Source organism: Ambystoma mexicanum, chromosome 4p (assembly GCF_040938575.1).
Source record: "Ambystoma mexicanum isolate Mex_15411 chromosome 4p, UKY_AmexF1_1, whole genome shotgun sequence".
In the NCBI taxonomy this organism is placed as follows: domain Eukaryota; kingdom Metazoa; phylum Chordata; class Amphibia; order Caudata; family Ambystomatidae; genus Ambystoma; species Ambystoma mexicanum.
The window spans coordinates 170,058,516-170,084,575 of NC_090927.1; the positions used below are offsets into that span (position 1 = coordinate 170,058,516).

The 26,060-nt window shown below is 45.3% G+C and overlaps 1 protein-coding gene across 2 annotated transcripts in view; it reads right to left on the reverse strand.

The window, feature by feature from the left end:
• The window catches only part of CCDC25 (coiled-coil domain containing 25), a 217,652-nt gene that overhangs the window by 144,113 nt on the left and 47,479 nt on the right, over positions 1-26,060 (reverse strand). For both annotated transcript variants that reach the window (XM_069605626.1, XM_069605625.1), the window contains exon 4: positions 6,938-6,989. In XM_069605626.1, the coding sequence (XP_069461727.1) occupies positions 6,938-6,989 (52 nt within the window). The remainder of the gene's footprint in view (positions 1-6,937; positions 6,990-26,060) is intronic.

Below are 26,060 nucleotides of genomic sequence, written 5' to 3' on the forward strand. Positions count from 1 at the left end.
CTTTATCTTTTAGGTCGTCCATTTGCATTTTTAGGTCAATCAAGGCTGTTTCAGTGCCATGTTGTGGCCTGAAGCCTGATTGACGGAGACCTAACAGTTTGTTAGATTTCAGGAAGTTTTGTATTTGATTATAGGCAGCTTTGACTATAATCGTCAGCAGTAATGGGACTGTAGTGATAGGTCTAAAGATAGTGGGTATATTGGGGTTGAGAGATTATTTTTTTTTTTTTTTAGGATAGGCAGCACCCATGAGTTCTTTAGGTTGATACGTACAGTACAGGTATGGAAGGAGACATTAATAAGTGATGTAATAAAGTGAGCGAGGATGTTAGCTGCGTCCTTGATGAGAGGCTGGGCAGGAATCTCATTGGCAATTTGATTGTTTGAGGGAGGCTATCATTTTTAGCACCTCTTGGGTGATACTGGAGGGAATTTAAATCATTGAGCAGAGGTAGAGATGTTGGGGCACTGGTTTTGGGAAATGTGTTGTGGTGGCAACATACGTCTGTCGATTTTCTTTTGGAGCAATGTGATTTTATTGGCCAGTGCCTCCTGGATTTTAGTACAGCAGGTTTGGTCCTTGACACAGATCTGTAGGGGGGGCGGGGTGATTCAGATGGTAAAGAGTTCATGGGTGCTACAACTGGCTTTATCAATCCTTTCATTGTAGGTGTTACGTTTGGCTGCGAGAATTTCATCTTTATAGTGGTCAGTGATTTTTAAAAGGGTTTCTTTATTGCTGGTAGAAGTGTTATTTTTCCATAAGGCTTCTTATTTCCTTTTTTCTTTCCCAAGGTCTTTGAGTGTGGCGGTGAACCAAGTGTTCAGGTGAGCAATTGGTTTACTTTTGCACAGTTTTAATGGTGCCATAGAATCCAGAGCATTATTGATAGTTCTGTTATACAGTTCTACTAGTTCCTCAGTGTTAGATGGTAGTGATGGTGCCAGCAGGGGTTCAAGAAAAGCTCTAAGATTATCGACTGATATTTTTCTTATTCCTGGTTAGAATGGGGGGAGCTATGGCCTTTGTCGTCACTGGAGGGGTGTAGTCTAGAAGAGTGAAAGTTATTAAGCAGTGGTCTGACAAAAGATAGTGTTTTGATAGCTGTTATATTGGTTGAGCAGTTGAGATCTGCTAGCCAGTCCAGGGTTTGCCCTAGATAGTGTTTAGGCGGGAAAACTCTCTGGGTAAGGCCTAGCTCAGACAAGGAATTGGCTAGGAGTAGAGCCGAGTGACGGCTGGATCATTAAGTCCCAAATTGCAATCGCCTAGTAGAAGGACTTGAGATTAAGCTTTAGTGTTGATTGAGATAATGTTAATGTCATCTTCAAATAAGCCTAAGGGACCTGGAGGGCGATGGATTAGGTGTGTGGTTAATGTTCGAGAAGTAGAGTGGCAGTTTTACAGTCAATAGTTCACAGGATGAAGTGGGAACATGGTGGATGGCTCTGAGGTTCAGTGAGGCTTTAGCAATGAAGGCAATGAACCCCCTCCCCCCTAGTTGATTCTCTATCAGCTCGGAGAACAGCATAGATGTCCTGTGTATCCATAAGGAGGGATGGGCATGCAGCTGCATGTAGCCAGGTCTCGGTTATTGCCAGGAAGTCCAATTTTTTTATGAAGTATCTGATCAGCAATTTCAGCTGCATGGGTGACGAGGGATCTGGCATTGATTAATGCTCCAGTAATGGTAGAGCTGGTGCTGGTGGTGTGAGGCTTTAGGTAATGTAGGATTGTATGCAGGTTTGGTGGCATATTTACAGTTTTTTGGCGGTAGCTTTATGGTGTTTGCCCTGTAGTTATTAGTAGGAGTGGTAGGTAGGTTGTATGATCTACCTAGTCTAGAGCAGATTCTATTGTTTCTTGCTCGAGTTGGGCATGGGATATTAGAACTCCATGTTGGACTGGGCTGGGTAGCCTGGTCTAAAGCCGGGATCAGCAAAGAGTGCCAGACCAGGCTACCCAGCCCATCTGGCATCCAGACTTAGGTGGACCAGTCATCAGCTCTCCCCTGAGCCCACCAACCAACTCACTTGGCCTTGAAGACGACTTAGGTAAAAGCGCGCGTCGGCTGTTTGCTCTCACTATGGTTGACCAACTGGCATCTATTGCCATCCTGTAGAATATATTTTTTGTTCTGCCAAACTGGCAAAATTAATAAAAATAAAAAAACCACATGCACTCACAACGCTAGTGACCAGGAGATTATTCAATACCTAGGCATAACTGCCAACTTTTGGATTACTTTTAGTAATGCCAGGGTAGTAGACCGTATCAGCTGTACCATGACGCTAAGCAAGAAACCACTTTGGCAACCAACTGAACAAAATACTTTTCTGAATAGTGGAAAGAGTAAAACACCTATAACTCTGAATCAGGATAAAAGTTATTGTAGTGGAGTTGGACCTTGGGGCATAATATTCAATTACAGTTGCTTCTCAGTTCACTAATAAGGGAAGCAATAATTAAATTATTTTAGGATAACAGTTATAGTCAAGGTAAGTAAACCCTCTATATACTTTTGTAAGGAACTAACAGCAACCTAAAAGCTATGTATGACCTAGGCAGACTTATTCTGGACAGGCTAAAAGCAGGGCAGGGGAAGCAAGACCCAATTGGAGACACTCATATCCTAACACGAATAATAAAAGGAAACCAACAGCATTATTTTTGGGAAGAGGGGAACCCAATTCACAGGTAAGTCCACCTTTTATCTACTTTCTGTTAGAATGATGAGATAGTTTAAGGAAACTAAGACTTACTCATTTAAGAAGGCACACAGCTTATTCATGGTAAGTGTTAGGCAAGGTTTGTATGCAGTACCCTCTGGGAACACTACAAACAACTCTGACTACAGGTATAGGAAACCCAACCTTTGGCATAAGCCTGTACTACACAGTTTTGGTAGCGTGTTGAGCAGCCAGGCTTATGTCAAGAGGGGTCAATGTGAGCTGAAGGGGAGTTTCTCAGATTCACAGTCACAAGTATTCAAATACACACTTACACTCAAGGTTTCCTGAATAAACAATTATTAATGCATCAGTTAGAATAAGCCTTCTTCAGAAGGGAGCAATATAATAGTAACACAAATACACTTCAACACTGTACACTTAGTTTCTAAATCAATAAAGACCCTTTTGGGATGGCCCACAGATACAACATACACCCTAAGGTGACTTCAATAGCTAGGGTGCTGGGGACATTAATATCTTACTGTTGGCATTTAGAATAATGTTATAAGTTGGCAAAAGGAAAAGGTTATTAGAGCAACAAGAGACCACAAATATTCTTAAGCAGGCAAGTAGTTTTGGATCCCGACAGCAGAGTCATTCAGTATAACAGGGTAGGCCAAAGTCAAGGGGCAAAAGTCTTATATAGGATGAAGCACTTCTGGTAGGTAAGTAGAATGTTTTAGAAGTCTGAAGAAAAGAAGAATCAAATGTAGGGCCACAATCCGATTAGTAGAAGATGCAAGCAACTCTACAGCAAGAGGTAAGTTCTCTCAGACTTTGTACAGTACCTTTGGATTGAAGAAAGTGCAGCAGGTGACTTCTGTTCCTGTGCAGTTCTGCAGATCTCACTGTTCATGGTCATCAGTCGTGGGGACAAGAGGGAGGACTTCTGGGGACTCCTGCACTGCAATGGGATGGTCACCGCTCGAAACCACCAATCTGTTAGGACACCTACCTGTGCTGGGCGGCGGGGCCCTGGGGGGCGTACTGGTTCCTGGCGTTTGTACCCACGTCTTAGATTGTGGGGAAGACGCGTCGCTCCGGGCACAGTTTCCCGGCGGATTTGCTCTGTCCTGGCCCGTGTGGGGCACGGTTGTCGTTCGCGCATCGGTTCGAACGGGTTTGCGTTCCAAACCTCGTTCGCGCGGCGACGCCTACTCGCGCATGCGCATTGCCGCGCGATTCAAGCCTCGTTCTCACACAGGACCGCTATTTAAGCAATCCGAATTGGTATTCCCATCGCGTCTCAACGCGGTTGGTTCCCTTCCGCCACGCTCCCTGGTTCCGTGATCCGTTGGTCCTGATCCAGTGCCTGGGCCTTGTCCTTTCTTGCCCCTACTCCCCTCTCTGGCCTTTCCTTTCCCTTCCTGTCCTCCTGTGTACTCCTGTCTCCTTCCTGGGGGCCCTCCCTGCTTCCATCCTTGCCTGTATTGCCCGCCTCCTGCTGAGTCTCCTGTGGCCCTGGACTGCCTCTCCAGTTCCCCGTCTTGTTACCTTGGACCCCGGCTTACCTGCACCTGTATCTTAGACTCTTTGCTTACCGGCATTGATTCCTTGGACTCTCAGCTTGCCGGTATAAGCTACCTTATACCATCCTGGATAACTGCTTGGGATACTTTGCCGATACCTGTCAACAACATCTACGACCTTCCCAGTCAGTGCTTGCACTGTTCTGACGCCACGTTAATCTTGGGAAGCGTCATCCGTGGCGTCAGGAGCGGGCCCCAGTTCAATCCTGTATTACAGGACGGATCCGGGGTTGGTTCTTTACGTTACTACTCTTCAGTTGCGAAGACTTCATCAGCTACGAGTCTACCTCTACCACGACCTGGCTACCTCAGCACGCAAGACTTCTGGTGATACAGGTACGCCCCGTCCTCGGGATACGCAACTTAACACAATCTTCAAATCAGTGGCTGTTTAGTTTTTCAGCACCATGGAGTCTACCGCAAAAAGCAACACCGCGGTTCCTGGCTGGCAAGATGGACTTTCCTTGCTTCTGGGGTCCCGCACTCTGTTGAGGGGGCTCGGACAGTCCTGCTTCCTGGGAGTCCGGAAGATCTTTCTGAAGTTCTAGGCCAGCTTAAAAGCAACGCACACAATCTGGTGTTCCTCTCCCTGGCTATACGTTTTCCAGCAGCAACTATTTGGAAATTCAACCAGCTCCGAGATGTATGACCAGGTGGCTTACTTTGGAGTGGATTGGTCCCACCAACTCAAGAGGAGAAGTCGTCCGTGCAGAGGCTTCTCGGTTGATGCGAACTTGCCATTTCAGCACTGCAGCAGGGCTTCACTGGGCAAACCAACGGTCCAGGAGTTGCAGCAGGCATCCTCTTCAAGTAGTTCTTCGGTTCCTTCGTCCATTGGTCGACTCTGCCTTCCAGGCCAAGACTCGTCTTTTATTCAGTTCTCTCCCATTCATTCCAGCCCAGCTGTCACTCACCCAGCAGGGTGGCTGTCCTTACCGGACAGTCAACCAAATCACAGAGTGCATTTGGGTCTCCTAGGAGACGAAGCACAGGGAGTTTCGGGCACCTCCCTCACTTCCTGCCTACCCCAGACACCGTGGAGCCAGAGGCAGGCCTTCACTCGTGAATCCCGCCAAAGGCAAAATGAACAAAGAGACCAAACCTGGTTTGGCGCACAGAGTAAATCTCAATAAGGACCTTTCCACAAAGAAATGGAGAAAAAGAAGATCGGGCGCCATTTTGACAAAGATGGCTGCCGTGGGTGCTTTACTGTAGCTGCAAACACAGCCCGCGGTAAAGGCACACCATGGTAGTTCAAACTAAATCACTGCAACCAGCCATTCCGTGCGAAAAGGGTAACCTAACATTTTTTACATGAGAAACTAGATAAAGGGGACACTAGGTAACCCCTCCAGCACTCCATTATAAGATAGGGTGTGCTGGGTCTAGAAGGTATGACAATGGCAAATAAAGTCAATTTCACTTTACTGCTCTTGGAAACAGTAGTTTATACAAGAGAAGGCATTTAAACCTTTGGGAAATCTGAAAGACTTCCCTGTGCCACTGCACTGAAGGTGCTGTGTGACACAATGTAAAATATGATGCCTATAGAGTTTGTCAGACTCCACAACCAAAAGAAACAGTGTTAAAAAAAAAACACAATAAAATACATGGGAGAGTGGGTAAAAGGGTCACACTCTCTCCAGATTAAAAAAAATCAAGTCCTCAAAATCCAGCGAAGTTGCTGAGGGTCTCCAAGGTGGAGGGAATTATCACATTTCTGAGAATTCTCTCTAACAGTAAGCACAACCCAAAGTTAAACTTTTAGAATGGCAACAGCTATTCAAGGTGAGTAAAAGCCTATTGGTCATAAACTCGGACACTATGGCTATTGCTGGAATAGTCAGTTATACTAATTAAGGAGAGTGGAACACAATACTAGCGTAAGTAATAACTCTAGCAGACTTTTCAGAAAGGCAATCAGCAGAACAAGGTAAGAAATAACCTAATGTAGGATGATTTTAGAAATTCACTAAGCAGTTCAGGGTGTCTCAATGCTTGACTTCTACCAAACAAATCACATGCAGAAGGAAGCAATGTTGAGATTCGGGTGTGCTCAACTTTTTTTTAGCTTCATAGGACCACAAGGCATTACAGCCTTCGATCAAAGAAAGGCTGCAATTCAAAACAGACTATATAGTTGACTTGATGCTCCACTATTGTACCCCCAGGTTATCTGACCATATTGACCTATCAATATTTGCCACTAATGTCTTAAATATCTCCCCCCTTAACTTACTGGTAACGGCACACACAAATGGAATGGTATCAGATCTAGGATCACTTCTCTGAAATTGCATTCCTTTATACCCAATATTTATAACTTGTGGTCTGCAGAGTTTTGAGGGTAGATCTTGTTTGCACAGCATGTAGTGCAGTGGGGCAATGAATCTTCATGGCATCTCCCATTCTTTTATACAGCCAACGCATTTAAAGTCTCAATAGACAAGTTGTACATCTTGGATCATCCACAACACCTTTCCAAGGTCATCTAGCGACTAACATTGAGTAATACCTGAAGAACTGCATCATTTATTAGAGTTCTGCACCAACCATTATCGCCATGTAATGCCTTTTTTGCTCTGCCTCCATTTTCTCCCAGAATGTTTCGCAGGCAACAGCAAAAAAAGGCTGCACAAAGCGCTTTAATAAAGCATTGAAATAATTAAAATTACCTTGTGTAGTCGGAGGTATACATGAGCAGACGAAAGTTTATCCACATGAAACCTGTCAGATGAAAAGAGGTTAAAGCACAAAAGACAATCCTCCAATATTGAAAAAATAAGCATTTTAGTGTAAAGAGATTTTGCTCACACAACAAAATAATGACTAAAACATCATGAAAAGCTACATATTCTGCATTTTCCCACAAAGACCTAGATGTAATCAGTTAGAAAGATATACTAGTGCCAGAAACAGCTGGGAATCACGGAAAGGATCCAGAAGTGAACAAATTCCACTCGCAGGAGCAGGTTTTCAATCCATAGGCTACGGGGCATGGTGCTGCAAAGCAAATTTTCCTTAAATAATGCAATGATCAACAATTGTATGACATTATTTCTAAATGCGCAAATGTGAATTCAGAAACAGTGTATTGGGGGTGTGGGGTTGGGGGGGAGGGGTCATCTACCATATGAACGGCATGCCTTGATAATTGGCGAGTTACCTCATAGGCTCAGTGATTCCTATAGCGTTTCCCACAGAACTTCACAGCCAAAAAACCCAATCTATGCGCCTTACCTGTGGACACAACCCCAGAGTTAGCACAGTAGTTCAATGCTCTCTACCCCTTTGTATACATCGGTTATTCACACAGTACATCTCTCTTGATACATTGCAATCAGTACTTGGAGCCTCATGGTGGCCCAGCTTGATAATGGGTTATTACTCCAATGTTCCCTTCCTTTAGTTCTTCCCAGTATCTTGTGGAGAGAAAAAATAGCCATATTGTTGTCAGGTGTAGTTTCTATACATCGCTTGCAGTGTTTGGGCTTGAGTGATAAGGAAATGTACATATGATCCTCAGATATCTCTCAAGTTTCACTAGCGGGTGTGTCAATCTACTGTATTCCGTCTCCATTTCATTGCAATATCAGATATATTCCTGCCATATTTCCATGCTCGGGGACCGGGTACCTCCCCACATCATTGCCACCCGCCTCCTGGCCAGAAGTAGCCTGCCCAACTTCCTCACTCTACCCAGCATTTGCCTAGTGTGGCCTAATAAGGCGGTTATCAGGTCAGGGTATACTCTCTCACCCACAATTTCAATCATTGTTCCAAAGACCTTTTCCCAAAAGAGTAGACGCCAGACAACCCCATGCCAAGTGTAGAAAGTCCGTTGATGCAGCCCCACATCTTGTACAGCTCTCTCAGGTGTCTGGAAAGCATCTGTGTAACAAGGCCGGTGTATAGTAGAACTGATGCAGGCATTTAAAGTGGAACAACATAGATCTGGTGTGGAGAGCTTCTCTCAGTCTCTCTACAACAATAGTTCCAGGCTTCATCTGACACTGCACACGGCAATGATCTTTCCCACTACCTCAGAGACGAGGCACCCCATTTCTTTCTAGAATTCAAGCGCATACTGTATATGGTAGACACCACCTTACCATTATGAGCTCCCCTACGCATTTTGTCTAGGATCAGGGATGCTTTCCTGTTCTTGGGGAAGTTTGGAACAGTCTGTTTTAACGATTCTCTCAGCCCCTAAAGTACAAGAATATCTCTAGGGGTATAAGTTACCCTTTATTGCCTACAGAGTTTGGAACTGACCGTCTGGGAAGAGGTCTCAAAAGCATGTTATGTTCACGCACTTCCTACAGCTTACATAACTTACTCTCAACGGTCAGCGGGATCCCCGGAATGTAAATAACCGTTAATTCCACTGAGTATATCGCTTTCCCTTTGGTTTTCTGCTCTATGAGAATCCACGCCCTGCAGGTCAACTCCACCATATTTGTTATCCCAGATACTCGGTCGGGTGCGGTCAGTATAACTGACCACAAAAGATGAGTCGCCACAGCGCTTTCCACCCCTACATATCTTCGGTCTATCCTGTCTGCGAACCAGTGAATGAGGAACCCTGCCTGTGCCGCCTCGTAATATGTTTCAAGGTCTGGGAGCACCAGCCCTCCCACATCTAGGGGTGCCACTAATTTCTCCCATGATACCTGGTCTGTTTGCCTGCCCAGATAAACCGCAATATCACCGATTTTAGACCGCAAAAAGTACTCCTTGGGAGGCTCCAGGGGCACATTGAGAAACACATAGGAAGTGTGGTAGCAGCACCACCATTTTGACAAGGGATATTCTCCCATAGAGGTTAAGCGGGAGGCTCATGCACCTGTCCACCGCCGGCATAGCCTGTTGTAGTGCGCAATGACGGTTATGGGTGTATAACTCCTCTGGGATCTGTGCAATGCTTATCCCCAAGGTACCGGGTATATGCCCCTTGTCACTGAAAGCCCCATGTCAACGAACGCTCAGTCTATCTGTTAGTGGGAAGAAAGCCGATTTCGTAGCATGAACTCTTAACCGAGAGAAATACCCAAGTAACAGTACATCCGCCATTACAGGTTGCACTGTGGACCTCGGATGTAGAGCACCAGGTCATCGGCGTAGAGGAAGACAATCACCTTGTGTACACATATCAGCACCCCCCGATGGAGAGGACGTTCTCCAACTATCTCGGCCAGGAGTTAAATTGCCAGTGCAAATAGTAGCTACAAGAGGTGACACTCTTGTCTTATGCCCCTCCCCAATGGTATAACAGTAGTGAGTTGGCCATTCACTCTATCCCTGGCATTATGCGATGTGTACAACTGCAACACTAGAGAAATACAGTGCTAACCCCATCCCCTTCTTAAAATTGCAAACATAAAGGGCCACTCTACTGAATCAAATGCTTTTGTGGCGTCTAACAGTGCTGCCACTATAGAATAGTCTTGCTGCACCGCAGACATTAGCCCAAATATCCTCCGCAGCCCATAGGAGGTGGAACGTCCAGATATAAATCCTGACTGTACGCCTTCACTGACCCAAGCATCATCGGTGCTAGCCTAGATGCCATTATTTGGGCTGGAATCTGATTATATAGGTTGATAAGGGATATAGGGCGGTACGAGGAGCAATCGTTTGCTTCTATATCTGGCTTCAACAGCACCACTGCCTCCCTTAGGGAATATGGCAGTTGACCGTGTCTCAAACTTTGATGGTATACTTCCAGTAAATGGGGAGCTAGCTCCTTAATGAAGTATTTAGAACATTCAGTTGTGAATCCATCCGGGCCGGGGGCTTTGCCCGACGATAGGGATTTAATTGCCGACATGACCACCTCCAGTGTGAGAGGACGTCCTAACCATTCCCTTCCCTCATTCGAGCACCCGTACAGTGCAACTTGATCCAAGATAATGATCTATCTCCTGTTGTGAGACATCTGAGAGGAATATGATAGAACACGCAAAAGAGTCTCCAAATTTGTCTTCCCTGAGCTTGCACCTCAAAGATATAACCCCACTTTTATTAGTGTCCATCCTTGCAACTTTCGCCAGTAGCTTTCCAGGGCGATCTCCCTCCCCATATTGCCTCACTACATTTTCCCCCCCCACAAGAAATTTCACTTCCCTTTGTGCTAGCTCTCTAAACGCATGTAGTTGTACCATGATCTCGGCCTGCACTGTCATCGTAGGTGTAGCTGGTGCCTTTTGTAATTGCTGTATGCAAACCTAGGTTTTGGCTAGTTGTAGAGATTTGCTTCAATATCCATGCTTCCTTTGATATAGACACCCCTCTAATTGCACATTTAAAGCTCTCCCACTATGTCGCATATGACTTTACGGATTCCACATTTATCTCAAAAAAGGTATCAATGGCCCTACAAAGCCCTTCGCAAAAGCCATCTCCATCTGTTTTAAACACCGAGAGAGGTCTCCCATCCCCTCAACCAGGTATCTCCATAACCAGTAACAACGGGGCATGGTCTGACAATGTGCACGCCAATATGGACACCTCTGAGATTCTACCCATAAGTGTACCCGATCAAAAAGTAATCGAATCGGTAGGCAGAATTGTGAACCGAGGAATGAAACATTCTGCCCTCTGGATGCCTGGTTCTCCAGATATCGTGCATCTCCCATGCCCAGCACATACCTCATAGTTTGCAAGTCACCTTCTGTGACTGCCGATGTGTTCCCCCACCCCCTCGTTCTGTCTTGATCTAGCTCCATAACTGCATTAAAATCCAGAGCCCCTTTAAGATTTCAACAGGGGTCGTTCCCTCCAGTTGACGGATGATCCACCCAGGGTCTCTGCCAAGTCTTGATTAGGGCCATAATCATTAACCAAAGTAAATGTCTGGCCTTGAATTGAACCATGTACCAAGAGGTCTCTCCCCTTCCTGGTCTTTATCCTGGGAGGCCAGGCAGAACCCAACAGTTTCACAGCAGGATACATCCCCATCCCCCCTCCTGGAGTATTAGGAGTAGGCCGAGAACGGTGGCATCCCCATCTTTGCCCAAATTTCGATTCTCCCCCCGGGTCAAATGTCTCCTGGAGGAACGCCACATCCACCTGTTGACGCTGCATTCATAATAGTACTTTGCAGCACTTGGACGGACAGTTCAAACCCCTGACATTCCACATCATGCATCTAAGAGACTTGGCCATAGCGTCCTTGTAGCATCCGTATGACTTCTGTGTTCTCCAAGTAAATAGTTTGTACTATGGATGATAGTTCTCTGCGGAAGAGCTCCCCATGAATCCACTGTGCACCTCGACCCTCAGACAACACAACTACAGCAACCCCAACATGGCGTTTATCCCCCTCCTCTCAACTATCGAGTCCTCACGCTCGGGGGGGGGGGGGCGGGGTGCTAGGACCTAGTTATTCAAGCAGCCCTCATCGATAGGCATCGTCCCGACTGCTAATGTGTAGCAAACGGATCCATTTGCAATTGATGATACCACATGGTGCCTGCTCCACGGGAAGTCCCCCCTCTTATTATTCCTTTTGCCGTGTGGCATTCAGGGCAGGGACTCGAGGAATGAATTTGCCTCACCTAGAGTTTGGAAATAGAGCACCCCGCTATCATGTTCCGCTCTAATTTGTCAGAGAAGAGCACAGCGTATTGCATGTCTCCTTCTCCGAGTCTTCTCTCAACAATGTTTTCCTAGATGTCTGTACTTTGTCCAAGAAGACCGGGAATACCGAGATTGATGCACCGCGGTATACCAGGGGATCCTTTTCTTTGGCTTTCCTCAGGGCTATGTCCCCATCTCGACAGTTCAGCAGCCGAGCAATAAGCAGCCGGTCAGGTGCTCGAGGTATTGGATTCCTGCCACTTGTATACAGTGGGCCCTCTCCACAATGTACACTGCTGAAAATTCCTCGTCACCCCGGACCTCTTCAGTAGATTCTCCACCAATAACTCCATATTGCGCTGATAAACTGCCTCAGGCACCCCAACAAATCCTTGGGTTATTCTGCTGTGATCTGGACTCAAGATCATCCCGTTTGTCTGTCAGCTCTTTAATCGCCCTCTTGATTGTAGCCAGGTCCCTCCCAGCGGCACTGGTTTCGTCCTCGACCGTTGACACTCGACCCTCAACTTCATCCAAACGATCTCCATGCTTATCCAGACTGACCTGCCTAGGATCCACATTGCAGGTCAGGGTATCTTCATGCAGCGATTGTATGCTTGCCTGTACCTGCCCCAACAGATGACAGAGCGCCCCACCCAGGTGTAACAAGGCAGGCTGTAGAGCACTGTTCGGGGAAAACTCCTGGCATTGATGGTCTGGCCGGGGTCGGGCGTCAAACTGCAGTTTCGACTGTTGCTTTCCCAACTTTTGTGATTTCGCCATTACAGTGTTTGCTAGTTCAAATCATTTCGACTTCGCAGTGATCACACCCTGACCCAAAGTAACACTCCAGTGCTCCACTCAGCTGTCCCCAAGCGGCCCTTAACAACTCACTGTATCGCTCTCTGGTGCCCTAGTGCCCAAAAATGTAATCCACTGCCTTGTATGTGAGCCAGCTCCAATCCGATAATGCCGGAGGGGCTGCTCGACAGCAGTCTCTGCTCCTTATTGTACCAAGAGGGACAGAGCGGGGGTATCATGAGGTGTCAGAACCCCTCGTTAGTTCACATCTTGAGGGGTTTCCACTATGCGACCACCAGTCACCACAGTCTATTTGCCAACTTCCAACCTCCTCAGACCAAATGGAGGACCCAAGTCCAAGGATGTGCGCCGCTTACCAGGCCAGAGAAGGCCCTCCACAGCCACAGGGGAAAGAGTGGTCCGCCACAGCCCGCAGCTCACCTCGATCGGGGCATTGTCCACAGCCTGCCACGCCAGCGTCTCTGCAGGGATCCATGGGGCCAGGAGCAGTCTACGCCTCACTGACCTGGGTGGCTCTCCCATCAGTCAAGAGTCTTAGCCCGCGCAGGGGTTCGCCACCTGCACACCGGCGGTCCCCGATCCCTCGTTCGGATCTTAGTTTGTTGTCCGGGGTCAGGTTCTGCTGCTTAGCATACTCAGGGTCTGAACTGCAGGATGTGGTGTGCGCCCGCGTACCTCATGGGCAGCCCAGGGGCTATTCTTCGGCCCTCAGCCGCAGATGGAATCTGCGCAGCTTTATCAGGATCGCCCACGGAGGCCTTCTCCAACGCCTTGCACCAATGGCCCAGGTGTCACTGCCTCCTCACACAGAACGCTCCAGCAGACCAGATTTCACACAGTGGTTCCCCAGGCTAGCATGCACCATGCAGAACTTGTCCACGACAGTACAGGTCGCTCAGGATTGTGACTGGATATTCAAGGCTGATCGGAAGCTCACTGGCCTGCAGCCATCTTAACCGGGCTCTCTAGCCATGAATCTTATTTTAGTTTGAAGATTTGTAGGGCGCACTTTTGCAATAAAGCCATAAGGCACCAAACAAGATAACCTAAAAGAGCGAGGGCTAAAGGCATGGGAGAGCCAGGTTTTCAGTCATTTTGTGATGTAAATTAGGTTTGCTCTCTCCAAAGACATTGACCAAATAACTCCAGAACGTTGCACCTATTAAGGCTTTTCCCACCCATAGAGATAGATTTGGAGGACAAATAGAAGGGCTTTTCCATTTGCATTTAAGAACAGGGTATTTTGAAAGGAACTGTGTGGAGACATTGTGGGGTAGGGGGGTGGAGTGTCACTACAGAGTACTTTATGCAGGTTGATTGAAGTGAAATTTTTATTTAACAAGAGTCAAAATTGAAGGGTGGATGCAGTCACACTGACAAGAATTTGAGACCTGTTAAGTGGGACAACTGGAGGATTGGTAGTTTGTCGAGGAAGAAAACACATGTGCGTCAGGCAGAGCATTATAATGGTCTTATTTGGGAGCAATCAAGGATAAAGTTACAAGTCATTGTGAGTGAGGAGGGGGGGTCACTTTTAAACAGTGGAATTTGTGTGTGCTACAAAGGGCAGAGGAGGATCGGAGACCCTTGGATTTTTGTATTTTACCATAATAACAAAAATTGTCATTGGGAGTGTAAAGTCAAAAGAACAATTCGCAGACCATCTACACTAAATTAAATTTCAAAATAAAAAATAAAAAATGCAGGGAAAAGCAAAGACCAGTGTTCTTTTTTATTGGTTTTTTTAAGCATTTAAGCAGGAATTGAATTCTGATTTTAGTGAAGTCAGACCAGGACTGCAGTATTTGTGGTACACACTTGGTATAACTCAAATGCAGAGATGCATTAGGTTAGGTAAGAATTCTGTAAAGTCCAACTGGTGTGGGACTTTACAAGACATCTCTGTTGGTATTATGTCTTTAAAAAGCAGCAAATATTAACATGTATATCAAAGTTAGGATTCAGTTCAACAAGAGCAATAAAAGTAGGCAAGTGAACTTTTCTTGTGCTAAACATATTCCAGCACACTGAGTGTTGTCATTTGAGGTCAGTATTAGCACTTATTTGGGATCACCATTACAATATTGCGTTTTGAGGAGGGAAAAGTTAGATCAGAACATACTTTGTAAGTAGTAAAACGGTTAAATTATCCCCGAGGGATGTAGTCTGTCTTTTATCCCAGCAATAATAGTGTTCAATTAAAACATGTATGGGAACAAGCAATGCCAAAGCCAATATGTTCAGAAGGGGGCATTTTGGGAGCCAGCACACCCAAAGTCAATGGCCAGTTCAAAGTTTTGATTCTCTCTTCTTAGAAAAAGGTTTTAAACTAGTCAGTAGAAAATCACAGAAGCTCAAGAGGAGCCACCTTGAAGAAGCACAAGCTGGGAGGCCAGTGCAGGTGAGTTGAGGTCAACTCAAAAGGGTTGAAACTAGTACTCACCAAGCTAGGAAGCATCACAATTGGTAAAAGGTAGATGTACCCCAAGCTCCAAAGTACCAGAGTGCTGCCGCAGAAGCTCTTCCATCCTGCCTTTCATCACCTTGTCCAAGGACCAGGAACAAGGGTCTGCTATACTGCAACAATGAGGCATCCAGCTGGAACCAATTCTTCAATTCTCGGGTATGGTGGGGCTTGGGAGTACATCTACCTTTTTCAGACTGTGGTGCTTCCTAGCTTGGTGAGTACTAATTTAAACCCTTTTGCGTTGACCTCAACTCACCTGCACTGGCCTCCCAGCTTGTGCTTCTTCAGGTTGTTCCTCTTGAGCTTCTGAACCACTATTTTAAAACATTTTTCAAAGAGGACAGCATCAGAACTTGTAACCGGACATTGACTTTGGCTGTCCTGGCTCCCTAATGGCCCTCTTCTGAACCTACTAGCTTTGGCAGTGCTTGTTCCCTTACAGGTTTTACTTGTTGAACATTTATTGCTGGGATAAAAGTATGTTCAGATCTAACCTTAACTTTTTCTTCCTTGAAACTCAATATTGTAACGGTGATCCCAAAGAAGTGCTAATTCTGACCTCAAATGACATCACTCGGTGTGCTGGAATATGTATGGCATAAGAAAAGTTCACTCACCTACTTTATTGCCCTTATTGAACTGAATCCTAACTTTGATATTAATGTTACTGTTAGGACTAATGTTCTATACTCTGGCCTGGTGGACATATGTATAGAAGGCCAACCTATATTGTCACAGGGACAACTCTGGGGAGCTGTAGCCAAACCAGTTCAGGTAGCAGTGACAGGCAGTCTAGACTAAGATCGTCAGAGGTGGTTTGCATGTAAAGGGTCCACAATGGGAATCACAAATTACACTTAGACAGGATGTATAAAAATAGTTATTTATGGCCAAAACACTATGAAAAATGACTACTAGCAAGTAGTTATCACACAAGACTAAAACCATAGATACATATTTACACAGTCACTTATTATAGGGCATAATAGATATCAGAAACTCCTGCAAAGGAAAGGTTAGATGGGTATTATGCAGTCAAGGTCCACAGAGATGACCCCTAACTAGAATTGTCCAGCCCCGAGTTGTCTGGGGTCTTTTGTCCAATATTTCAGGTAAATGTTCCACAGAAGTTATGAAGCAGGAACAAAATGCAGGTAGGGTCGCTGGGTTCCAGTGCAGGTTTCTTAGGGTTAGCGTACAAGTAAAACTAACAAAAGTAGCGCCAACTTTCAGAGGTCTTGCGCAAGCAAGCAATGACAAAGTCAAAAGTGATTAGAATAAAGTTTTATTATAAGCCCATTGACTTATAATGGGATTACAGGAGTAGGTTAACAGCTCTGTAACTTACCACCCATACTCAATTCTTCCCCAGACTTGGCAGGACAAAGGAAGAGGGTCTGAGGTTGCTTTTCCCGCCAAAGGTCGCAGTCCTCGATTTGCAGGGGTTGAAGGTTCAAGCTGATCTTCGGTTGGCGTCTTTCACTGTTGCAAGGTCTCTCGATTGAAGGATGCAGCAAAACTCTACGCAGGACCCCTCTCAGGACCGGACTCTGGTCAAGTAAGCGATTTCGGATAGTGGTCCCCGGAGCACAGCAACGCAAAAGGGACTCAGCAGCCGCGGTCAGACTTTCCCTCCACTCTCGGGTCCCCTCGATGCTAGGATGGCGAAATTCCGTAGAGGTCAGTCTCGTAGTGCCAGCTGAGAATCCCCCAAGTTCCAGGTCAAAACTCACAACAGTGACGCTGGCAGCACGGTAGCCCAAAATCGAAGCTTCAGCCACAGGATGGCTCCAGGGCACTTCCGAAGGCTTTCTTTGGCAGAGCACGGAGCAGACGTCAGGAATGGATGGTCCCTCCACTCCAAGGGTCGCAGCTCCTTCGCAGGACTGCTAAAGATCACAAGCAAGATAAGGCTCCACCAGGACAGCAGCAGAAGTTGGTCGCCAGGCCTCCTTCAGTCAGGTCTCAGGTTTCTTTGAGTGTCTCACAGCTAGAAGGGATACTTGGCTCCTTCAGGTTTCTCCAGGATCTCTGAAGAATTGGTGCATGGGTCCTCTTATCCTAAAAGCCAGGGAAGAGCTGCTGCCCTCAATAGCCAATAGCAGGACTAGTACCCGCCCCCCGCGGTGGTCCAATCAGACACAATAAAACCAGTTTGTGGATTGTGACCAGATAGTCACAGCCCACAGTCTGCCAGCAAACACACACAGCCCTCCAGTAGCCCGCCAAAGGCTTCTGCTTTCCCGGGCAATCAAAGTCCTTATAAGGATTTTCCTCTCAGACCAGCAAGAAGGCTAAAGAACAAGATGACAAAAGGACAAGCGAAAATCCATGTGGCACGGACACGTTTGGACACTAGCTACAGTTAGAAGCCAAATGTGGTAAGGCTAAAACGAAAATTCCCAAAAAGTGGGAAAAAGTCACTGCTGCCACCAGCTTATTCTTTTAGCACATCTAGAGTAGCCAAATATCCCGAGTGCTAGTCTGGGGCAAATAAAAAATGTACTGCAGCGTAAGCTGCTTTGTACAATAAGTTATCCCAAGTGATACAAAAATAACCAAATGTAGTAACAGTAACACGACTAAGGGAAACAATATTTCCCAGTACGGACAGCCTGAAGGACATGTCAGTTTCCCCATGACATACGAGTAATAGCCAAAAGTACAGGTCAGATACAAAAATAATAGTAAAAGTTTGGGGATTCCACACAGATGGAAGGAAAGGTGCAGTAAAGAGAAATCTTTCCCCAACAGTTACAATTAGTTGCTGCATTTTAAAAATAGTCCAATTATCCTTGTGTATATATAAATATATATACACACTATAACTTTAAGTGTGTAAGTGTTTACTTGGATACCGGCATTTACTAATTTCATTGTACAGCTCTACAGCTCACATTACCCCTCTTAAAATAAGACAACCAACTTGTGCAGTACAGGCCTATATTAAAAGGTGGGTTACCTAATACCAAGAGATAAGACTTGTAAAGTTCCACACCAGTTGGATTCTACAAATTCTTATCCAACACTGGTGGCAGGCGGTGGGATTGGCGTAAAGTGGATTACAGCGACTATTGGTTGTACTTGTGCTCAAATAAACCATCCAGAAGGCTAGCTCCACCAAAAAGTAAAAGTAACTTGTAACAAAAATGACAGAAATTAAGAATTTTAATGAACAGTCCCTTACTGCACTTACAACTGAACGATGTATGTAGAACAAGGGGACTGAGTTTAAAAAGGAAGAAAAAAAATATAGTTGATTACGGTTGTTAAATCACCAAAATCCTGGAAGTAGGCCCATAACCCCTACTTCGAACATTGATATGGAGGAAATTGAGAAAAATGATAGTTCAGAGCTTAGCTCCAATCTGCCAAATGGGTCAGAAAGTGAGGAGGATCCTCAATGGGTGGGTAACACCCCCCCCCCCCCCTCCACAGCCTTCTCCTATACCTCAAAAACCTCCTTTCGTGACCCCTGTGGGTCACAATGTAAGCCCAGAAAATCTCTCACTTAAGAACGAGACCAGAACTAGAATTCAAGAAACGTGCAGTACACTCTGAGGGCAAAGACAAGGATAGAAGGCTCATAAAGGAAAATGCAGCACGAGTGTGATGAGAAAAAGATGTCCCTTGATTCTGCTTCTTTCAAAGGGTCTTCTCTGTCTACTAGTCCAAAGAGACCTTGTCTACCAAAAAGGGCTGTATGTATGATCCCAAGTTTGATGTGTTGGATTGCACAAGTACATTTGATTTCCCATATCGTTTGCAGAATATTTGTGGGAATAATTTAGTTGCATGGATCATGTCTAGACTCCCCCAGAATGGTTGTGATGCTATTAGGAGTTGAACGCTAATGACAGGACAGATAATGAACTAGTCAAACAGGCTTGTATAACCAGGTTTGGCAATACTCCTTCTCAATACCTTAAAAGATTCAGAGACCAAAAAGGATGGTACTCCTTGGTCTACCTGGGTGTGTGAATGCCTGAAAAACAGATAGTTGGGTGAAAGGTTGCGAAGTGAACGTCTTTGAAGGAATGAGAAATTTATTTTTACTAGAGAATATTTGTGATGCCTGCTCCCCTGAGCCGAGACAGCACCTGGCTGACTCCAAGGAACTTGATCCCAAGAGGCTAGCTCAAGCTTTTGACTTAGGGGTAGCCAGCAGGATCACTCATAAGGATTCTGGGGCAACTTAGAAAAAGGATGAGGGGAAAAAGCACAATAAAGGTAAAGAAAATTATAATTCTCCACCACCAAAAGGGCCACAAAAACCTTAAGGGTAAATACCAAGGGAAGCCATATGGGTCCAATGAAACCTCTGGGGCCAAACCAGAGGGAGGTTACCAGAAACCCCCATTCCATAAAAGCTTTATAAATGTGTGGTTTGCGGGTCTAGTGACCATGTGAAAGGGGATCCCAGATGCAAGGGCAAACCTTCAGGGGTCCACACTGTCTCCTTAGCCTTCGTTCCTGAGAATAAAGCTCCAATGACAAGTACTCACTTTCACCTAGTAGCTGAAGAACCCATATGCGTTCAAGCTAGTGTTTTAGTGTCCTTGGGTTTGTGGGAACAGCATATCGAGGTGTATAATACCATACCTGACAATACAAAAGAATATTACAAAGGACAGTGTACTTCTAGATGGACAGGAGACTCATGCCAACAGACACTGTAGCCAGCATTACAGTGGTTGAGAGTTTCTTCAAACCCGAAGATGTAGCGAAGGCACCCAAAGGTCCCACTAAACTCACTCGAGGCCCTATCCAAATGGTTCCCATTTTACCAGCCCTTATCCAGTGCAAAAACAGGAGTAAGAATTCCTGTTAATGAGCAATCCGGAGTAACTGGGAGAGTCCTGTTGGGTAATGATTTAACTCTTGGGAGTAGTCTCCAGTACACCCACGCCTCTCAGAAAAAAGAAACTGGAGCTGACAAGATGGCCAGAGAAGCAACTTTAAGAGACTCCGTTTGAGATCAAGGAGAAATCCAGAATCTCAAACCAGCAGGTAGGCCAATCTACCACTTTAAGAAAGAAGGCGGCGACCAATGAGTTATCCAGAGTCTCTGGTAAGAAAAAGGGTCTGGGTCTCAAACCCAAACCTGCTCTGAAAACAAGGACTTCTCCCAGAGGACAGTCCGAGGTCTCCCCAGTGACAACATCCCCAGTTGAGGCTGAGTGGGTGAACGAAACCACTCCTGAAGAGCCAGCTACTGGTGAGATAGAGCTGGATGAGATCCTTCCCTGCTTGGAAGATCTGTATCCTAGAGACCATCCTGATCTGCAGACTTTGCTTGCAGAAGGTGGACCCTAGAGTGTCCCTCTCTAGAAGGTCTGAGACAACAGACATCTTCCTAGCTGCAAGGGCAAGAGCCAAGGAGGCATAGAGACTACTGTGAGGGTGGTCTGCTCTATAGTGAGCCTACATAATCTAAACCAGGCGACTTCAGGAGGTTAGACCCAAGCTCCTACAACTGCATAAGAAATCACTCTGGTTTTCTTGGAGCTCAAATAACCAGCCAAAGAGGCTTTCTCTGTAATTTTCTTGACCCAAGATGGGTGCAGAAGGTTATTAACATTGTGGGGGCTGCCACACCTGCCAGACCTCTGGCAAAAGTGGTTCCAAGAATGTGGCACCTTTAGCACCCCTCCCAGTGGTGGGAGTTCCTTTTGAGAGGGTTGGTTCCCTAGACTCTCCAGCCTCCTCAGGCAACCGGTTTATACTGGTTGTGGTAGACCATGCTATCAGATATCCTAAGGCAATACCTATGAGAACTGTTACTGCCCAATCAGTGGCTAAGGCCCTCCTTGGTATTTGTACCAGGGTTGGGTTTCCTAAGGAAGTTATCTCCGACAGGGGGTCAGATTGTATGTCCCACTACATGCAGACCATGTGGAAAAACTGTAGAGTTGCATACAAGTTCTCAACTGCCTACCAGCCCCAACAAATTGGCTGGTAGAAAGGTTTAACCAGACGAAGAGCACAATCTGTGCCTTAGAGGAACCCCTGAGAAGAAAGTGGGACCTTCTACTGCCATGCCTTACATTCACTTCTAGAGAGGTGCCTCAAGCTGGAGTGGTTTCGGGCCATTTGAGTTCCTCTATGGTCATCCTGTCAGAGGCCCTTTGCCCAGATGAAAGAAGGTTTCGAGATAGGTCTCCAACCTATCCCAGCACCTGATGAACCAGGCTGAACCAAGTCTTCTGGAGAAGGGACTTTATTTTGTACCTGCTTCCGAACTGAGTTGGAAATGAGAAGATTCTTTAGAAACCTCTGTCTTAAATAATTCTTTGAAATCTACCTTCCCAAACGTCAGAGCAACCAAGACACCACAGTTACCCAGAGGCACAATCTGGAGAACACCAGTGGTCTCAAGATTTAAGTCAACTTTTTATCCACTGTCACACGGGCTGTCCATCTAGGTTTAAGTAAGAATAATTTCTACACTGTAAACCTACAACAACAAAAGAGCAGCCCTCGTCTCCCTTCAGAAAGACCAATCCATCACGATCAAACCGGCTGACAAAGGGGTGGCATCGTGATTATGGAAACCACAGAATATGACAAAGAATATCTACACCTTCTAGGAGACCCAGAGGCCTACAAGATCTTAGATCAGGACCCGACACTACACCTACACCTACAAGAGGAAATAAGAAGCCTGACGCGACATGCAGAGGAACAGGGATGGATATGCGAGGAAGAACGCATGTTTCTGAACAAACCACATTCGCGCATCCCAGAATTTTATATCCTTCCTAAGATTCACAAGAATGCTGATAACCCACCTAGGCGACCGATCGTATCCGCTTCTGATTTATTGCTCGAACCTCTGTTCCTGTATACAGATTTTTTCCTCAAACCATTCTTCAACAAGATGGCATCTTTTCTTAAAGACACAACCAGTAGCATCCACGTATTTTCTGCAATCATCATGCAAGGCGATTGCATCCTAGCCACGATGGACGTAGAAGCACTGTACACTTCGATACCCCAACAAGAAGGCCCGGAGGCCCTCATGCTGTTCTTAGACCAAAAGGGAAGATACCACCTCCACTCTGACTGATTTCATCCTCGAGTGACTTACGATGTCAGAATTTATTCCTCTTCTGTAAATGTTGTCAGCACGGGGGCAACGTTTGCCCCAGACGTTGCTAACCTCTACATGGCTAAATACGAAATCAACATCACGGCCAGTCATAATCCATAGCAAGACAACATAGAAGCGTTATATAGATGATGTAGTATTGATCTGGCATAGATTTTCTACTTTTCCATCAGTGGCTCAATAAGTGCAACGCACATATTAACTTCACCATCCAAAGTGACCATCACTATCGATTTTTTTTAGACCTCCACATCTACAGATCAGGCAACCATCTGAAGACTGAGCCATTTCACAAACCCACCGATCGCAACAGCTTACTCAATTTCAACAGCTACCACCCAGATGGTTTGAAGTTCAACTTGCCTTATGGGCAATTTTTACGCCTCAGAAGAAATTGTTCCGACACAGAAAAATTCAATACACATGCGGATCAACAGAAGAGGCTCACCAATAGGGGTTACCCACAGAAGGCCATAAAAAAAAAAACGCTAAAACTAACCAACTCCAAGGACAATCTGTACCGATTGGTATGCTTGACTACTCGCAGTACATTGAGTGACCTCATTAAGAAGACAGTCAAAAAACACTGGCATCTAGTGAAGAACCCAGGCAGCCTGGACAAGAAACCATTCTTTGCGTAAAAACAAAAACAAAAAGAAAGAAATCTGAATGAAGCTTAGGTTCACACTTTCTTGGAACCAACAAGATCCACGCCAACCCTTTGGAATCTACCCCCAGTACAAAGACATAAGTGTGGACATTACCGAGCAGGCAAATTTACTGAGACTAAGAAGATCTTCCAATATAAGATCACCACGTGGGTTTTGAGAGAACACAACTGTAACAGCAAAGGCATCATCTACATAATTGAATGTCCATGGAGTTCACTGTATGTGGGCAAAACTAGCAGGGCCATCAAGATGAGAATCTCTGAACATTGTTCCTGCATTCAAAACAAGGTGCCTGAAAAACCAATGGTTGACCATTACAACCGCAAACAACATACCAATGTGTACCTTAAGTGGTTCATACTCCAGAAGTTAACACCAACGATAAGAGGGGGAGACATTGACTAAGTGCTCACTCAATTGGAGCAAAAGTGGGTCCACAAGCTTAACACTGTTCAGGAAGGGCTAAATGTGTCAGTCGAATGGAAAACCTTCATGTAATGGCTTCCACAAAAGGACAGGTGAGGGTACACCTTCCCACAAGTTTTCATGGATCTTCATCACATTTAGAAGTTAGTGTACATTGACATTCATATCCAATACATTCTGGGGCTTCCTTTCCCCACATTCAACACCACATTTACACCTGGGACTGGTTGCAATATTTGGGTTTAGCTCCCATAAGCTGTCATGAATTTAAATGTGTCATTTTTGGAACATATTGTACATTGACTTTCATGCATTGTGTATGTGGCCGTTTCCGTTATCTGCTTCACCTATTTTTTGGACTTTAGTCTCTCTCGGCCTTCTTTTAAAAATCATGTTTAAAAATCATGTCCATTCTTGCAAATGTCAACAAAGTCATTAATGACCTATAGTACGTGCGGTATCAGGTAAAAGAATCGCGGCAAAAATGTTGCGGTAAAGTCGCAGCAAAAATGCTGTGGTTTGACCCGGTAAAAGTATGCCCCATTTTACCATTTAAAGGGAGCAGGGGTGTCCCCCGCATCCTTTACATGGATTGCGGAGCAAAAACCACAGCATTTTTGCCGCAATATTTTGTAATCACAGCAATTTTTATCACATGGAACCGTACGCGCACACATATGCAGTTCATTTAGCTACTTCAACTCACAAGAGTATTGAATTGTACACCCACTTTGGGACTGCTGCGAAATTGTGACAAGCTCCCACAAGCTCTCATGAATTGGACTGTCATTTTTTCATTTCAGTTTTTATAATGTCACATTCATAAGTTACGTGTTTTGGTGATTTTATTATTTGTATCATCAATTTTTGAATCAATCCATGATGACATTGTATATGTATCCAATAAGTTTAGAAATCATGTCCAAATCCCGGAAAGGACAATGAAGTCATCGAGGCTCTGTGTTCAAACAGTTGCACATCAATATTGATTCTCTTGTTTAAACGCAAATCCATTATGCCATGTCTTCGCATTATCTACTAATTGAATCAATTGATACGTCCCCCATATAATGACTAAGGGGGGCGGGGGGCAGATTACACATTCAGCATTTACATTTATTTAAATCCATCCAAATCGGGCCCATGATTACGGTGTCGTAACACTATATTTTAACATCATCCATTTTACAGGCACAACATCAGAATTAATGTAAATTGCATAAATGGCACCAATGCGCTCCAGTAATTGCGCAAACCATCTATACATTTGGGCTCCTCGTGGCGTGCCACGAAGGCAGACCCAAAATGGCCACCGTTATTTAAGGAACGGTAACCATGCCTACGCTAGAGCGTCACCGGAGGCCCTGGCAATTTAGCAGATCACTCACAGCGTGCATTCAAGGTGAGACAGCAAAAATGGGCTCGTTCTCGCCGTATTCTGCACGCCCGAACATAGCTACGTGGATCAAATAAATCTAGATTTTTGGAGACATATGCAATATGCATCGACAATGCCAACCTGGCTTATTCACGCGGCATTCTGGACGCCCCAACGGGAATACATAGCTAAGAGGATTGAGAAAATCTAGATTTTTGAAGACGCATGCATTATACATCAACACTAACTGGACCTTTCTTAATCGAACAATTATTACCAGCTTGTTAGACCAGCTACTTACAGCACCCCGCGGGTCTATAAGGGCTCGCACTGTACATATTCTCAGGATTAGATACATTAACGTTCCCCGATCCTGGTCAGCTTTACAGACACACCTCAAACAGCACTTGCTTCTTAATATATAGATGTGGACACGTGCGGTACACTCCAATAATAGGAATCTCTCCACATCTCCACTTTATAGGTGCGACTGATAAGCGCACAGGAGAGGTTGCGTAACCCTTCTTTGACTGCTCCACACCCACTCATGGCGTTTGGAGCTTCGCAACCAAGGTAAGCTTATTTGGACTGCCATGTTGGGCACGTGGTTTTGCAATCATTCGGGAGTCCCTACTTTCTAAGTAATGCATCGGTCCTTCTTTCACATTGGACCTTACCCAAGAATATATATCTTTCTGATCCACTGACACCAGACCGCCCTGCAACTCCTATCAGTGCTTCCATTTGGACACAGTAAGTGTTGCTTTGGTTCTCCCTTGGGAGACACTCCTTATGTAATTACACATCAATTGCGCTTTAAATAAATAAATTATTCTCTTTGGAACCCCAAACACTTCCCCGATTGTGTCTGTCCCATATTTTTGACAGAATTCATGGGAAACCCCCCTCTCTCCACTTCTCCGTCCTGATGCAGGCCTTTAAAGATAGGCTATTACTGCAGCCGTTCAGGGCCGAAACAGTCATGTTGACTTTTTATCCTCGGTGTTTGAATTTATCCACCGTTTCATTGTTGTGCTTGTTAGCACTGTGTACTGTTTGTTATATTGCCCTTGTGTTCCCTCTATGGTGTCAGGGCTTGTACTTTTTGTCTAAACATTCACCCAAGGGATTGTCCTTGGTCGAGCATTTCCTTCATCATTTGATCACCTTTCCCTCTGTTTTAAATCAAGTTTAGCTGTGATTGTATTTGATCAGTAAATCTATTACACTGTGATAATGAATTTTGTCACTGATAATAACCATCACTAAAAAACATGCATTCACTACAGGAGTGTGTGTGTTTGGTTCCTTGACCCTGCTCATTTGTGTGCTTTAATGTTTA